The 15,303-nt window shown below is 41.9% G+C and overlaps 1 protein-coding gene across 1 annotated transcript in view; it reads right to left on the bottom strand.

Moving 5' to 3' along the window:
* Positions 1–15,303, bottom strand: part of Far2 (fatty acyl-CoA reductase 2) — a 182,235-nt gene that overhangs the window by 23,410 nt on the left and 143,522 nt on the right. Inside the window, exons 3-4 of the mRNA XM_004623738.2 lie at positions 7,416–7,591; positions 6,985–7,164 (exon numbers count right to left, since the gene is read on the bottom strand). Coding sequence (XP_004623795.1) covers positions 6,985–7,164; positions 7,416–7,591 — 356 coding nt within the window. The remainder of the gene's footprint in view (positions 1–6,984; positions 7,165–7,415; positions 7,592–15,303) is intronic.

Here is a 15,303-nt window from a genome sequence, read left to right as displayed (position 1 = left end):
TTTAGGGAATGACAAGAGGAAAGTCTGTCCCTGTTCAGTACAGACATGACCCCTCAATATATATATATATATATATATATATATATATTTTTTTTTTTTTTTTTTTTTTTTTTTTTTTTTTTTTTGGTGGTACCAGGGATTGAACTCAGGACCCTGCACTTGCCAGGCAAGCACTTATTCTACTGATCTATCTCCCCAGCCCATTCTCAATATTTTTGGCAAGAGGTTGGCCGAGTCTGTGGACAAGGAGCCCACAGCTCTGGAGGGCCCACTATGCTCACTTGGGCTCTTCTCCCTTGCAGGTTAACAGTGGGTGACTGGCCTAAGGTTATTTTCTCTCACCTTTGAAAACATACAGATCTCAAATACCAAGTTTAGAAGAAGCTCAATTTCAACAACACAGTGATGAAAATATTCTAGGTACACATCAGAATCCAGCAATCTTGGGGAATGTACGTCTCTAAGATACCACTAGCTCTGTCACTGATGCTCATATTCCTGGGGAAGAGGACAGGGGATTTTACTGTGTGGCAAGCTGGCTTATAGAAAACTCTGGGCTCAAAGACTTCTGAGGAAGCGAGTACCCAAGACCCCAGGTGTTCTGCAGATGGCTTTCTGCTCCTACTCTTGGCGCCTCTCTTCACTGTATTAACTTCTTGTACCCTTCGTGTTTGCTTGTGAAATATGGCAATGCATCATTCTAAAGTCTCAGGGTGTCCTGAGGAAAAACAGGAGTAGGCAACTCACAGAAAGCTGCTTGACAAAACACCTTGAGTCAATGAAACTAAGACTTGCTTGTTTGTTTGTGGTAACAGTGATTGACAAATTGACTCATGGTGTTTTGTTTTGTGTGTGGTAGGCAAGCACCCTACCTAAGAATGGCATTTACCAACCCAATGAAATTCTTCTTCTTACACATGGTTTAATTATGTTTTCTAACACTGCTCAAAAGACCATCTACTGTCTCCTCCACCACTGCCTGGACTCTTTTGGAGGTTAACACAACTATCCACAGATAGTGGCTGAGTGAGGCCCTCTTCAAGACTTATTCTCTGATCTAAGTTGTTGCTGTTCTTTGTTCTCCATCTGTCATTAAGGCAGTAAACAGATGAGCACTGCGGACACGTCTTATAAATGAGAATACTGTTCCGTCACTAAGCAAGTGCCCATCAGTGTACTCAGAGAGCTGTTTGTGCTCACTGGCTTCCAACCCTCAACTGCTACTTAACTTGTTACAAAAACATGAAGTTGGTACTGACCTCAGAAAGCAGTGTGTGTGTCTACTGTACATACACACAGGTGCACACGCACATCTTGTTTATACTATCATATTTGCTTTGTGATGTGTTATGTTGATATTCTATCATTCATCAGTTTGTTTCCATAGAAGCTGAATGGAATAACTGGAGAAAATGAATCCATTTCTAATATTCATCTGCAGAGACTAGAAAGTCTACAGCGATCTCAGGAAAGGCTTCCTGCTCTCATCCCATGTGTGCATTCTCCTTTAATCTGGGTCTTGCTCTTTGCATGATGGCTGCATCATCATGCCCTATGTTTGCTTCCATGTCCATGGCCCATTGGCCATACTAGCAGAGATTGCACCTGAAAGTATGCATCTAATTGGCTGTCTGCCCTCAGGATCCAGGTACCACAGCTGTGAATGATACTCTTCCACACAGTTGCCGTGTGTGGCCCATTTACATAATGCATAAAGTTTTGGGAGGAGGAGACAGTCATGGATTATTAGTACAGCAACATTCCTCAGGACAGGAGGGCAGCTCCAAAGGAGATGAGGTTATAGGGAGTTTTACAAAAAGAAGAGCAGACATGTCTGTGAAATGCAAGACTTCAGCATCTGACATCAGCAGGAAGAGCTGAGACTCAGAAAGGCCAACAGTGACCAACCTTGGCGTGGTGGAATGGGTTTCAGAGGAAACAGAAATTTTTACTGGGTAGAAGGCTATGTTTAGACCTAGTGCTCATGGTGACTGGGTCTCTATTTCTCTGCGGACTTTTCCTAAGCACTTTTCCTGACCCAAACCTGTGCTGGATGTGCAATGAACAATATGAATATAGATCCTCTTGTGCAGAAAACAGCGAACAGCGTAACCCCGCTCTGATTGCCATCTAAAGCCAGGTGACATTAAAATATAAAAAATGCTTGGCTCTTGCTCAGCTGGTCGATGTCACCCCAAGACCATCCTGAAAAGAAATGTGTAAGTGCTAGACTTGGTTTCGACTTTTCTCAGCATAGCTTGTCTTCCCGTGTGAGCTCGGCATCCTTAGCACACAGGCACATGCCTGTCTGAGGCTGTCCTCACAAACCCCTGGGACAGCCTTCACCTCCTTGCTTCCGTTCTTCACCTGGGTGGCCCAGCCCGGGGTGCCTCTGTTAGTATGGAATCTAGCTGAGCTCTGTCTCCTGGTGACTTAGTTACTTCACAGTACAATTTTTTGGTAGTAACCAGTCTGCTGGGAACTTTCATTCAACAAAAACATGTAGGAATTGAGGGCAACAGAAGGAGAGCTGAGCCGAGGATGAGGGTGCTTGGATTGTTAGTGTACAGACATTCCTCATCTCAAAAGAGATCTGCTCAGTCAGAAAGCTCCCCAGCACTGCATGCTCAAACAAAGAATTTCTCAATTTCATGGGGCTCCCAGGAAGAGTGCAGGTTGTAGGTGCCATCAGAGGACTGCTAGGTCAACCTTCAAGGTAAGGCTGATAATGTGAATTTTTAAAAAGCTCTGACAATTCTTACACACACACACACGTGCTGCACTCCTTCAATGTATCTTTACTGACTACACAATTGAGTACCACACCTCAAGTTGGACCCTGCATGCTTTCCTCCTTTGTCAGGCAGGCTAGGAAATCACTGATTTAAAAGAAGTCTAGTCTGTAAATTCAAGGTGCGAGGTTTGAACATAATAGTGTTAGTTCTCAAAAATGTACTGCTTCTTGGAATAAATGCTTCCATAGAACTGAACTTAAAAAAGGAAATCTTTGTTGTTAGAAATGCAGAAATGTAAGATATGATGACTATGCCTACCTTAACTTGGTGTCTTATTAGTTGCCATGTACACAAAGCAGTAGCCTTGCTGGGTCTCCCCACAGTAACAGAAGTGGTTTTCATTTTTCTGTATCTGTTGTCATACTACTGCACTGCAGGTGGTGCCTTTGCTGCCTCCTCGACCCAGGGCCAGGGCCTACTCCTCTCCCATGTTAGTATGATTCTGAACTGCCATGATATCCAAAGCTTACTTTTTTTTTTTTTTTTTTTTGTACAGGGGATCAAACTCAGGATGTTGCCACTTGCTAGGCAGGCATATACGCTGCTGAGCTATCTCCCTGGCCAAGGCTTACTCTTTCTGATGAAAAACAAACAAACAAACAGCAAGCAGCCAAGAAACCACATACACACACACACACACGCACGCACGCACGCACGCACACCATACCCCTCCAGTGCACCATCTCTGCCTACAGAATTCAATACCACACCTCAGGATCTCACAGGTTGGACCCTGCCTGCTTTCCCAGAGTGGTCTGTGTTTGCCTCCTGCAGGGCGCATGCGTTATTTTCTCACCATCACCAGGTTGCTCTGCCTAGCAGAGGCCCCTTCGCACCTGCCCCCCTCACCCAGTCTTCCAGGCCTGGCTTAGGTACTCAGTGCCCCCCAGCCCTGCTCCTATAGGCTTCCTGCACCAAGCCCTCGCTGCAGCTCCACAGGCATCATTCTGTCTGCTTTTGTGTATTGGATTCAAGCTCCTTGAGCGTCTGTGCCTTTTATTCTCTGGCATTGCCTGGAATATAGGGATACTGGGAAGACCCTGGTCTGGAGAACCAGTGTCTGTGAGCAAAGATTGTGCCTGAGACTTATCAGCTAAGGGACTTCTGCACCGCTGATTAGTCCACCTGGGCATTCCACTCTTTTGTTAGCATAGCTGCAATGCTAGCATCAACTTGACAATGTTACATGAAGGAGAGCAGTATCTATGGAAGCTCCTGGTTCACAGTAACTGCTCAGCAGTGGTCCCTTTCCCTCCTCTACTCAGTGCATGCTTCTGAGGCTTGTTTAAGTCTGCTAGCCAAGGCAGAATTTACTTAAGGATCCATTGTGCAGTTCCTAACTCCAGTGGCTGTGGGTTTTACACGGGTGCCAACGCCCTTTTCTTCTGAGCTAGTTATCCTATGGCTTACCTTGGCCTGACAAATGCAGAGCACCAAACACAAAACCGTACTTCTCCTGGCCTGTCATGTGCATTTTTAAAAAGAAATATTCTATTTAAACTGCTACTTTAGAAAATTGAGATCTCATGGGCAACCCCTGATCCCTTTACACGCTGAAATTTCTAAAGGAAAATAGTGCTGAATATGCAGAGATGAGACACAGAGGAGCAGAGATGAGCAAGAAGGGTGACACTGGTCTCAGGACACAAAGTCTGCAGGGAGGAGAGCAGCAGATGTGAGGACCAGAGCTAGAAGCGAAGCTGTGCCATATGGGTAATCGTCATGTCTTCTGGGTAAAAGTATTGCTGTTCCAGCCATTACTACAGTGTGTTTGCACCAATATGCTAAAGTCGTTGTACAAGCACAATCCAATCTCACCTTTCTGGAATGCTCAGGCCTAATGTAATTCTGGAAGCTACCAGATGGGCTCAAGGCAAGGCGCAGAGGCCTAACAATTCGAAGCTGCTGGACAGCAGAACCAGGAACAGGGAGGGAACCTGAGACTGCAGGGCAGCAATGGTGGCAGGGTGGGGCTGACGTGCACAAAGCTGTGCTACTCCTAGCAGCCCTGGGCTGTGCCACTCTAGCCTGAGCAACAGGGAGGCTTCAGAAGAGCAAAGTGCGTGTCGTCCTTCATTTCCTAGCACTGGGATTACTGTCCAACTCACCTTCTGGAAAAGGAAAGGACCACTTAATAACATTTCCAAGGGAGATTCTCTTGAAAGCACAAAGCCCAGAGCGCAGATTCAATACTACCTTGCTGCCAACTCTGGACTTCTTTCAGAATATAGAACCACCAGAGTGAGAGCTGTTGACCAGCCTTAGTTTTTTGTAATATATACTTCCAAAGGAACAGAAAACTAAAAGCTATGGAAGACTATTTTTATTTTAAGCATAAGTCAATAATTAAAGAGAATTTATGAGAGAAAAAATACTTTCTGTCCCTCTCTCTTCCATGGCACAGGGGACTGAACCCAGAGCCTTCACTGAGTCATACCCCCAGCTAAAACTATTTTTTACTGAGCCATCTCCCTGGTACCTAAAACTATTTTTTAAAAATTTGAAGCAGGTTTCATTTAGTTGCTGAATTGCCCAGGCTTGGCTCAAACTTCCAAGTGTCTCAGCCTCCCAAAGTGTGAGGATTATGAGTGTGCAACACCACTCCTAGGTAGACAAAATAGTTTCTTAAGACAAAACACATACATCTGGGTTGAAATGAATTAACACCGCTTGAGCACCCTTCAAAGCAAAATCTGAAATACAAATGTAAGTTTCAAAGGGTTAGAGCTAGCGCACCTTTCCCCTTCATGTGTACTTGAGGGATACAGGACGTGCTGAAGACCTGAAGCCAAGCCAGCTCCCCTTCGCCTGGGAAATGAGCTTATTCTGTGAAAGCTGGGGTGCTTGTGTCTGTACACAGTAGGGGAGGAGGTGGGGAAGGGAGTGGAGTACAGCGGGAAGGGGAATCACTGTGGGTGAACTCACTGCTCTGAACTCTTTCTGAGTGAATTCATAGGAATTCTCTCCTGCCTCGGACTGCACCAACCTCCTGAGTGCTGGGGGACCATAGTGCAGCAGGGTGAGGGAACAGCCAGGTTGCAGTCAAAGGCTCTGTTCCTCTGTGGGGCAGTTTCAGTGTATACACACCACACTCACAGGGGACAGCACAGATAGAGTGCAGGAGCTGACCTGCAGACCTAGTCCACTGGGAAAATGTGTGGAGTTTTGTGCAGACTCCAGGCATCGCTCAACCCTGCCTTCTCTCCAGACAAATCACAGTTCTGCAATGTTCCTGACACCAATTAAGCAAAGCCTCAGTTATTAGCAACTCCAAGTCACTCCAGATCCTTTAGATGACCTTCATTACTCTGGCCTGGATATTTCTAAGTGACAGGTAAAAAGCTATTGTCAGAGCTGAAGGAGATGAAAATGTTTGTCTTTAAGGGAACAAAGTTTTCCTTTAGCTAAAGCCTCACAAATAGGATATTTTAAATATAAATACAGTATTATTATATGACATTATAATGTGACAAATTCTCTCTGAAGTAGTTATTTTTCCTGCTATATTTTTATGTGGTTTAAAAAAATAAAGCACATTGTTAAGGTAGTAAAATGGAGCAGATGAACAAAGAAGAAGATAATGGAATTACACTTATTTTGAGACTAAAGCCATGAATGGCCCAAGGAGGTAGTAGTTTCTTTCATGGAAAGGAAGAAGATATGGGAGAGACCTGAAGTTGGAGAGTAAAGGGAGTATCTTTCTTTCTTTCTTTTTTCTTCTCTTTTCTTTTTTTGTGACAGAACCAAGGATTGAACTCAGGCCCTTGCGCTTGCCAGGGAAGCACTTATTCCACTGAGCCATCTCCCCGGCCCCAGGACTATCTTTCAGCTGAGTGTTGATTCTGAACACTGCCTTCAGCCAGATTATCCCTGAGAGTTCTCCTTTCCTAACTGTTTTTCAGCTGCTTGCAAACATGAATTTGTCATCACCACTCCACCACAGGCCATTTACCTAGGGTGGGATGGGGCTCACAAAGGTCAAGGAAATCAGTCCAACTCATGCAGCTAGTAAGTTGTGGAACCACATGTTGAACCCATGTTCCTCTGATGCCAACATTTTTCTCCTGAACTTTTACACCCTACATTGTATTTTGTTTATCTGGGGACAATTCTGGGTCACTAAGAAGGGAGAAACTATGACTAAGAATCCAAGAGGACAGCTGCTGGCCCACCCCTTGACTCTACTTACTCCATAGAGTCAATGATTTTCTTTGGTTCTACAGAACATGGGTAGATCACTTCATCTATGTGCTTCAAGTTGCAATTAGAAAAGGCTGTAGAGAGGTGTATGAAGGCTTCAAGTTTGGGCATCTGGCTTGCCATAGACAGGAGCTGCTGGGTGGCAGTGACGTTCAGCTGCACAGCATGTCTGCAAAGTAAGCAGGGAGACAATATGAGGGACTATGCCAGGAACTGCCCTGACCACTTGGACTTGGGTGCCTGCCTCAAAAGACAAAGAAAAAGATGGTCATGGCACTATAGTTATAGGATACTTGCAGTTGTTACAGGCAGATAAGTTTCATGAACAAAAGCCATGAGGAATCTCACACTTGTGCACACACACACACACACACACACACACACACACACGCAAGCCATGAGAAGGAGCCCAGAATGTACCTCAGATGGTCGTCAAATCGTACAGTGGCCGCACAGTGGAAGACAATGTTGGTGGAGGACAGAAGCTCCTCCAAATCTTCCTTGCTGATGCCAAAATCATGCTGGTTGAGATCTGCACTAATAGGTCTGATCTTCTCATGCACATTTGGACAAATTTCTTTGACTTTCTCAAACAGCTGAAAAATAAATAGAAATCAGTGCAGAAAGACTGTCATCACCACACTGTTCCAAATGTACTGCTTTGTTTCACTGTACTTCCTGGAAACTACTTTTAGTTGATATCATCCCACAAGGGGTCTACCGACTCAAGAGCCGCTGCTCCCATTCCCTGTGGGCCAGCCAGGCTGGTAGAACTCCTGCCTCTCTAACTTGAAAAACATTTTCAACAGTCCATTCCAATAACCAGCAAGGGGCTTATGTTGAGTTTTTCTGAGGAGTAATGGAGTGACAGTCACCCACACCCTGCTGCAATCTTCCTTCCCACTTTAAGACAGCCTCATGTTTATACACAGTGGGGACAGTTTCCGGTTGGAGTGGCCAATTACTGTTCCCAATACAAAATTACCAGCCTTTACCAATCACCAGCAAAATTACCAATGACTTGGTTAACTGACTCAGAGCAGCAGATGCTTTAGCAGTGCAATAATGACTAGAAATAAGAAATGAAGCCAACTTGCAATGGGCGGAACAAAAACTCCGTGTAATCTCATTCTAATACAAATGGCAGTTTAGGTTTATTATGAGAATTACATAAGATCATGTATTTTTATGGAATCTTAACTGATTTTTTTATATTCTCACTGATATATATATAAAGGGAAAAGAGAACAGATTCTCTGCTTTGTCTTCCACGCAGAGATTCGTAGATTAAATTGCTATTTTTCTTCTTTTTCTATGTTTTTTGTTTTTTTTTATGAATTCATGACAGGGTCTACAGAGTATACAAGGTGTGCAGGGTCACATTACATAGATTGGGTTTGTAGAGATTCTCCTGTTTTCAGCTTCCCAAGCACTGGGATTACAGGCGTGTGCTACCATGCCCTAAACTGGTATTTTTCTACTTTCTCAGAAAACATAATTTTAGTAAAAATGGTCTTGTTTCTAGCCTATTTTGATAAGACAGAATTTTGCTGTAGCACAAAAATATTTGCATTTAGAAAGCTTAAGAGAAGGGAAATTTAGTCTGTGGCTTCAAACATAAAATAGCTGTAATCAAGAAGGCCCCTTCTCCCCTGAATCTCAAATTATGATTTCATAATTCTTTCTTGACTCTTAGGAACAGGCTTCTTCTCTCCACTAGAGAACTAGCAATACTCAGGATTTGTTTTGTTTTGTGCATAATGCAAAACTGAGCCCTGTCGTAAGAGAAGTCACTTTCCATTTATATCAAGCAGGACTATGTTCAGAGGCCATCCCGGAACATGATGAAGAGGACTGGGGAAGGGAGTCAGATTCATAGGGTAGCCAGAGAAGCCAACATACTTTTGTCTCTAAGTTACTATTTTTGTACACTACTAGGTCAGCCCTTTCTGTGGGTATTACTGCAATTCTGAAAATAACTTAGAAGTTAGGTCAATCCTCAATGTTTTTTGACACCTGGAACTGATAAGATAGACAAGGTGTCCTAGATGGGTTCTCAACAGAGGTTCTTCTGGCTCTTCTAGAACCACTGTCGAAATGGTTCTTATAATCTCAGTCACAGACATACAAAATATTTGCTTTAACAATAGCGTATTTGTCCCTTTGGTATCAAGTTTGTGTTAACTGTACAAGCATAGGTTGGATATTTTGGGTAGATTCATGAAAAATTTGTGCAGTTTCCCCATTTAACAATTGAATTTGTAGAAGGCTCTTGAATCTACATGACAGGCATTATTTAATGGAAATTTATTTAGAATTCTGTGGACTCTGATTTTGGTTTGTGGTGATACCTGGCTGCAGGACAGAAGCAAGAAAGGGTGAGGCATGACGTGTATATAATGCTGTTGGAACAATGTGATGAAGCCCTTGACGTAGGTCCTATACTGGTAGTTACCTTTAGGTCCTCATGCAGTGGTTATCCACAGGACCTTGATTTCAGAGAATTTACCAGAGATTGGATTTTACTTCCTGCAGGTTGTTGAAACTAATCTTGTCTTTTCTCATGTGAATCTCTGAGCTTCATTCACATTGCCAAATCCACCTCTTGAACTATGACTATATTATTTCATACTAACAAAACACCAAAACTTGCATAATATTTTTATTTGGTAAAAAAAATGAGGTATTTTATGTTTAAGTACAATCTGGCACTCCAAAGGGAGATTGTAGCCTTAGAGAATTTCTGGAGTGATGAACAAAAGCAAATCTAAAGGTTCTTCAAGTTAGCTCTACTCTGAGAACAACAACAACAACAACAACAACAACAACAACAACAAAATAAGTTCCTATAAATCAAAGCACAGGAAAAAAACCTCCAAAACAAAAACCCATTATGTCTTATGTATAGTTTTAACAAAAAGTCACAGAATGTTAGGATTTTGCTAATTCCTTAGTAACACCCAGGAGGTGTAAAGAACCCATAAATTTCCGTTGAGGACCATTTCTATAAAAGCATAAGGGAAGGTGGTAAAATAGTATAGTTGTCAAACTTTGGAATGTAGCAGGGGTGTCTGACGAGTTGTGGGACAGCTTCATTCCACAGTGCTGAGGCACAGTTTAGGTGCCTGTTCTAACCAGTGGTTCTGACACACACTCCAGATCAAAGTCATGAGTGTCTTAGAAAGAGCCCAAGCCCTCTGGAGACATGAAGGACTGGGTATGGATTCTTCTTTTTTTAATTTGTAAAATTTATTTATTTATTTGGTACAAGGTCTCACTATGCAGTTTAGAATCATAGTGATCCTCCTGTCTCAGCATCCACAGCACTGGGATTACAGGTGTGAGCCACCACGCCCAGTTCTGGGGACAGCATGGCATGCAGTACCAGGGATCGAACTCAGGTCCTCAAGTTTGCCAGGCAGATGCTTAGACTGCTGAGCTATCTTCCCAACCCTATTCTACCTTCTTAACAGAAGCAATATCTCTGGGCTCACAATGCTGCACAGTTATGAACATGGCCTTTGGAGAAGAGAACTGCAGTCTGATTTTGCTGTCATTTTCTTGGCCTTCATTACATGACTTTGGCCAGAGGACAACTTTTTGGACTAATTTCTCATCTATAATGGTAAGAGTAGTCATATCATGGGGATTAAACAGAATAATGAAAGTCAAATGCTGGCCCAGTGCCTACCTCTTGTTATATCCTTTGTCTCTGTTTCTGTCTATCTTTGTCTCTCTGTCTGTCTGTCTCTCAGTTACTCTTTATGTCTCTCTGTCTCTGTTTCTGTCATTCTGTCTCCATCTCTGCCTATCTCGCTCTGTTTCTCTGTTCTCTCACTCACTTTCCCTCTTTGTGTGTGTGTGTATGTGACTCTTCCTTTCTTCTCCCACTTTTCCTATAAAGGAACAGCAGGTGCCCATGGATGAGGGGCTGAATATGTATTAGCTGAGCTGTGTTCAGTAACTGTCAAACTCAAGAATAGCTAGTTTTCATTAATCATGGGCAAAAGTTAATTCCAGAAAAGTATGCTTCTTCTTCTAGTTATCCTAAATTTATAGAACTCTCTTGATTTTTTTCTCCTTGGTGCTGGGGATCAAAACAAGGGTGTTAGGAATGTTATCAAGCAAGTCTCAGTCCAGAAGCCTCTTGCTTTTTGTTGGATGATTTCTTAGGAAAGAAAAAAACACAAAACAAGGGGCCAGGGAGATAGCTCAATAGAATAAGTTCTGGCCTGGCAAGTGCAAGGGCATGAGTTCAATCTCTGGTTCTGCAAAAAAAAAAAAAAAAACCCCAACAAAATACAAAACAGTAATGGAAGAAAATGGATTTGGGAATTCAAAGCACAAGCTTTTCCTTCTAATAGATGTTGTTTTATGTGAAGAGTTAGTGGAATCATTAGCATTAATTAAAAATCCAATTTTGGAAATGAACAAGCAGTTTTTATACTGAGCCACCTAAACTAAGGATGAAAATAGTGTTTTACTTTTTTTCTGTCTAAGAGTCTTTAAAAATTACCAAGGAAAAAGTTAAAGGGAATAAACATTTTCATTGTACTGTACTCCAAAATGCACAATGCTAGATTGTTTTTTCTTTGCAGGTGTTACTTAGTTCAAAGTTCATTATTTTAGTTAATTGCTAATTTGTTTATATAGATTAATATATCTTCTAGGGATTGACTTTTCTGATGTCTAGAGGAACTGCTAAGCAGTGACTGTCTTAAAAGAACTCAATAAAGCACTTCATAATATGTTATCATCTATTGTCTTAAACTGAGCTATGTTTTATTGCCACGGTCAAGATAGCCTCACAGGAATTCATAGAAATCCTACGTGGTTCATCGTCCAGTGCTCTCCTATACATTTCGGAGGTGATTTTTCTTTGGACCCCTGAGGGCTTTTTGAGTAATACACAATTTTCCACAGAAGTGCATGTGCAATGTCTGGTGAAACCTGCCAAGCTTTGTGTTCATTGATCCTTTTCCTGGTGACATCACCAGGGCAGTCTCCTCCACATCCCAAACCTAGAATTCTGTTTGGTCTTTGAAGCGGGTGCATTCTAAACCTGATCTGAATTCATCACAACCACCCTCTGTCTAAGGCTGTGTTATAGTTTAGATCAAGAATGTCCCCTCCTGTACTCAGAGATGGGGCTTTTGAAAGGTGACTGAAGTATGGGGTGCTACAGCTGACTTGCTGTTGGGAGCTGGACCTCGTTAGAGGCAGTCACAGGGCTGTGATCAGGAAGAGCCTGTCTCTCTCCCTGGCTCCTCTCTTCCTTCCCCTGCTTCCTGGTCCCCAAGACCTGAGCACCTCTGCTCCACCAGGACCCTCTGCCATGCTACTCTGCCTTGGAGCCAGCCAACCATGGACCAAAACTATGATCCAGAATAAAGCTCTCCTCTTTGGTGCTTAGGTGTCAGGCAACAAGGAAAGCAACTAAGGTAATATTGTGGCTTAATAGGAACAGCATAACCATTTTTAATACTCTTCCAGTGAAACCTTATTAAGAATCTGGGCTCACAATCACCCTTAATTACCTATATAAATCACTCTCAGTGTATTTAGTTTTTTTTGTATTTAGTACAGAGTCTACAGGGTCTCACACAGATTGGACTCATAGTGATCCTCCTGTTTCCAGCCGACCAAGTACTGGCATTACAGGTGTGTGCCACCACACCCAGTATCAATTGCTGTCTCAGCATGCCCTGGGGGGTGGGGGTGGCACAGAAGGTCGGAGATCAAACCTTGGTCCCTGCATCTGCCTAAGTGGGCGCTTTAATCCACTGAGCTATCTGACCAGCCCCATTAGTGTAACTTCAAATACTTGAGATTTTCATTTTCCATGGATAGATACTGTTTTCTAGAGGTTTCCTTAATGAATTATTCAAAGTAGATTAGTACTGTCTAAGATCTTTAATGTATATACATGGGCCATGATTGTAAAAACAAACATGTTTAAGCACTAAGGAACCTCAGAATGCTCTCAGTGTTTCTTTGAACTTCACAACTGAATGATTTATTTGTAACTCATTATCTGTTGATGAGAGGAGCCACCTGGATATTTTAAGCATAACAAGATAGCAGTATGACATATCAATACCTCTATCAAGGTTTGTTTTTGATACAATGGAAAGCTAACTGGTTCATAATTAAATGAGCCCTTCCATCAGTAAAAGCCTAGGCAGCTGGCTTGGGGACCTGGAGACCCACAAGTGGAACACAGCGGTCTGTGGTCATAGTGAACATGCCAACATGTGGCATGGAGCACACTTTCCTTAGGAGCTCCTTACACTTTCGGAAAAACTGAAAACAATGCTGAATACTTACCATCCTATTTCTAATAAAAATAAGTCAAATTTTAATTCTTAGTAATCATTTACAACTAAAATTAAGTAAAGTTTTACCTGCTGTCATAATTTTAGAAATTTATAACTGCTTTACTGCCTTATGTATTTGCTATTTTAAAACAATGTTTTTTTTTCTACCTCCTGAGACAGTATAACATATTTATAGTAATTGTATTTGAAAGTAGGAGATAGCTATTTTTATTTTTTCACTATTAAAGAAGGTTATTTCTTTCTTTACCATAATAGTCATAGCCTCACTACAACTATAATTTGAAAATACCAAAAAATAAAATTATTCCAGCAAATATAACTTTACATTTTTTGTGCACTGATTATTTTGCAAGCATTTTATCATTCCACTTACTACTCTATAAAACATGATTTTAACGCCTGCATCCTAATCTAACACTGGTAGGTACTGTAAAATGCTCAGATTGGCTCCAGTTTTGTTACTATAAATGATGCAATAATAAACATCCATATATAGCATTTGTGCATCTCTTGTTTTCTTAGAGAAAGTCTTTAAGAAGTTCCTTGAGAATCTGCTGCTGCTCCAATACTCTCCCCTCTGTTGATGTCCCTTTAATTGTTCAGCAGACACTTAAGAAACTTAGTCCTAAGTAAGAAAATGACTCCTCCTTTCTCATTCATCTGTCTCTCTTCTATGTGGCCTATAGATTAAAACAACACAACAACAATAACAGAAACTCTCCACAGCATCGCTCACTTAACTGCATCTCTCTGAAAGCAGAGAGATGGAAGTGAGAGGCAGTGGTAGCTATGCATTACCATGAAAGAAAAAGAATAAGGTAGATGTACAAACTTTACTAGATAGAACAGATGTCCTCTTCATCACATTTCCTGGGGCTATACCATAATAAAGACAAGCTGGAGTTTTTCTTTATTATATTCAAAAGAAAATTTCCATGCTTCACATAATACCTTTAGGAACACTGAGATCCCTCTGTTACTAGTATGCTAGAGAGATACGTTGTTTAAAAGCTACTGTGAGGATTGGGGTTGTGGCTCAGTGGTAAAGTATCTACCTACCATGCAAGTGGCACTCAGTTCCATCCTTGGTGCCTCAAAAATTAAACACTGAACAGAAAAATTAGCTATGCCAAGGACAAATTTAGCAATATTTCAATGCATTTAAATAACTGTTTATATCAGAATAGTTAAATGGCATAATCTAGCCTGGGTCTTGATTTATATGAGATATTCCACAAATATTTGTAGAATAGGAGGTCTCCCAGAAACAATGCTCACCCAGAGAGAAAATTTCTTCAGAGAAAGAATGAGATGGAGGCCAAAGCACAGAAGTACAGGCTGGTGGAGTCCAAACAAGACCCCTGAGGAAGCTCTTCAGAGCGCAGAGAACGTGCCCTGAGCATCGTTCAGGGAAGTGGACTCATCTGCCTATTTCCACAACGAGCTTTCCTTCCACAGACCTCCAAGCTGGACCTCAGAATACAACTTAGTTTGCTTTTTTTTGTTAAATGTCTGCTCTCTGCCTCAAAAGAAATGCCATTATGTAGAACTATTGAAAATATGTATGAATGCTTTATTTTATGTTTATTTATTTATTTTATTTAGTACAGAGTCTACAGGGTCTCACTATGTAGATTCGACTTGTAGTGATCCTCCTGTTTTTAGCCTCCCAAGCGCTGGTATTACAGGTGCATGCCACCACATGCAGTCCCAGTCGCCGTCTCAGTATGCCCTGGGAGCAGGGCTGGCACGGCATGCTGGGGATCAAACCTGGCTGCTGCAGTGTGCCTAAGCAGGTGCTTTGGTCTACTGAGCTATCTGGCTGGCCCATGTAGGAATGCTTTAAAAGGAAATAGTTTTTCTCATATGAATTGCTCAAGAGACCGCAATATGGAAGTTTCTTTCTTTCTTTCTTTCTTTCTTTCTTTCTTTCTTTCTTTCTTTCTTTCTTTCTTTCTTTCTTTCTTTCT

The sequence above is a fragment of the Octodon degus genome, unplaced genomic scaffold (genome assembly GCF_000260255.1).
Source record: "Octodon degus isolate 3935 unplaced genomic scaffold, OctDeg1.0 scaffold00004, whole genome shotgun sequence".
NCBI classification, from domain to species: Eukaryota; Metazoa; Chordata; class Mammalia; order Rodentia; family Octodontidae; genus Octodon; species Octodon degus.
The sequence above is the reverse complement of the archived record's forward strand: the minus strand, read 5'-3'. Positions and strand labels throughout refer to the sequence as shown.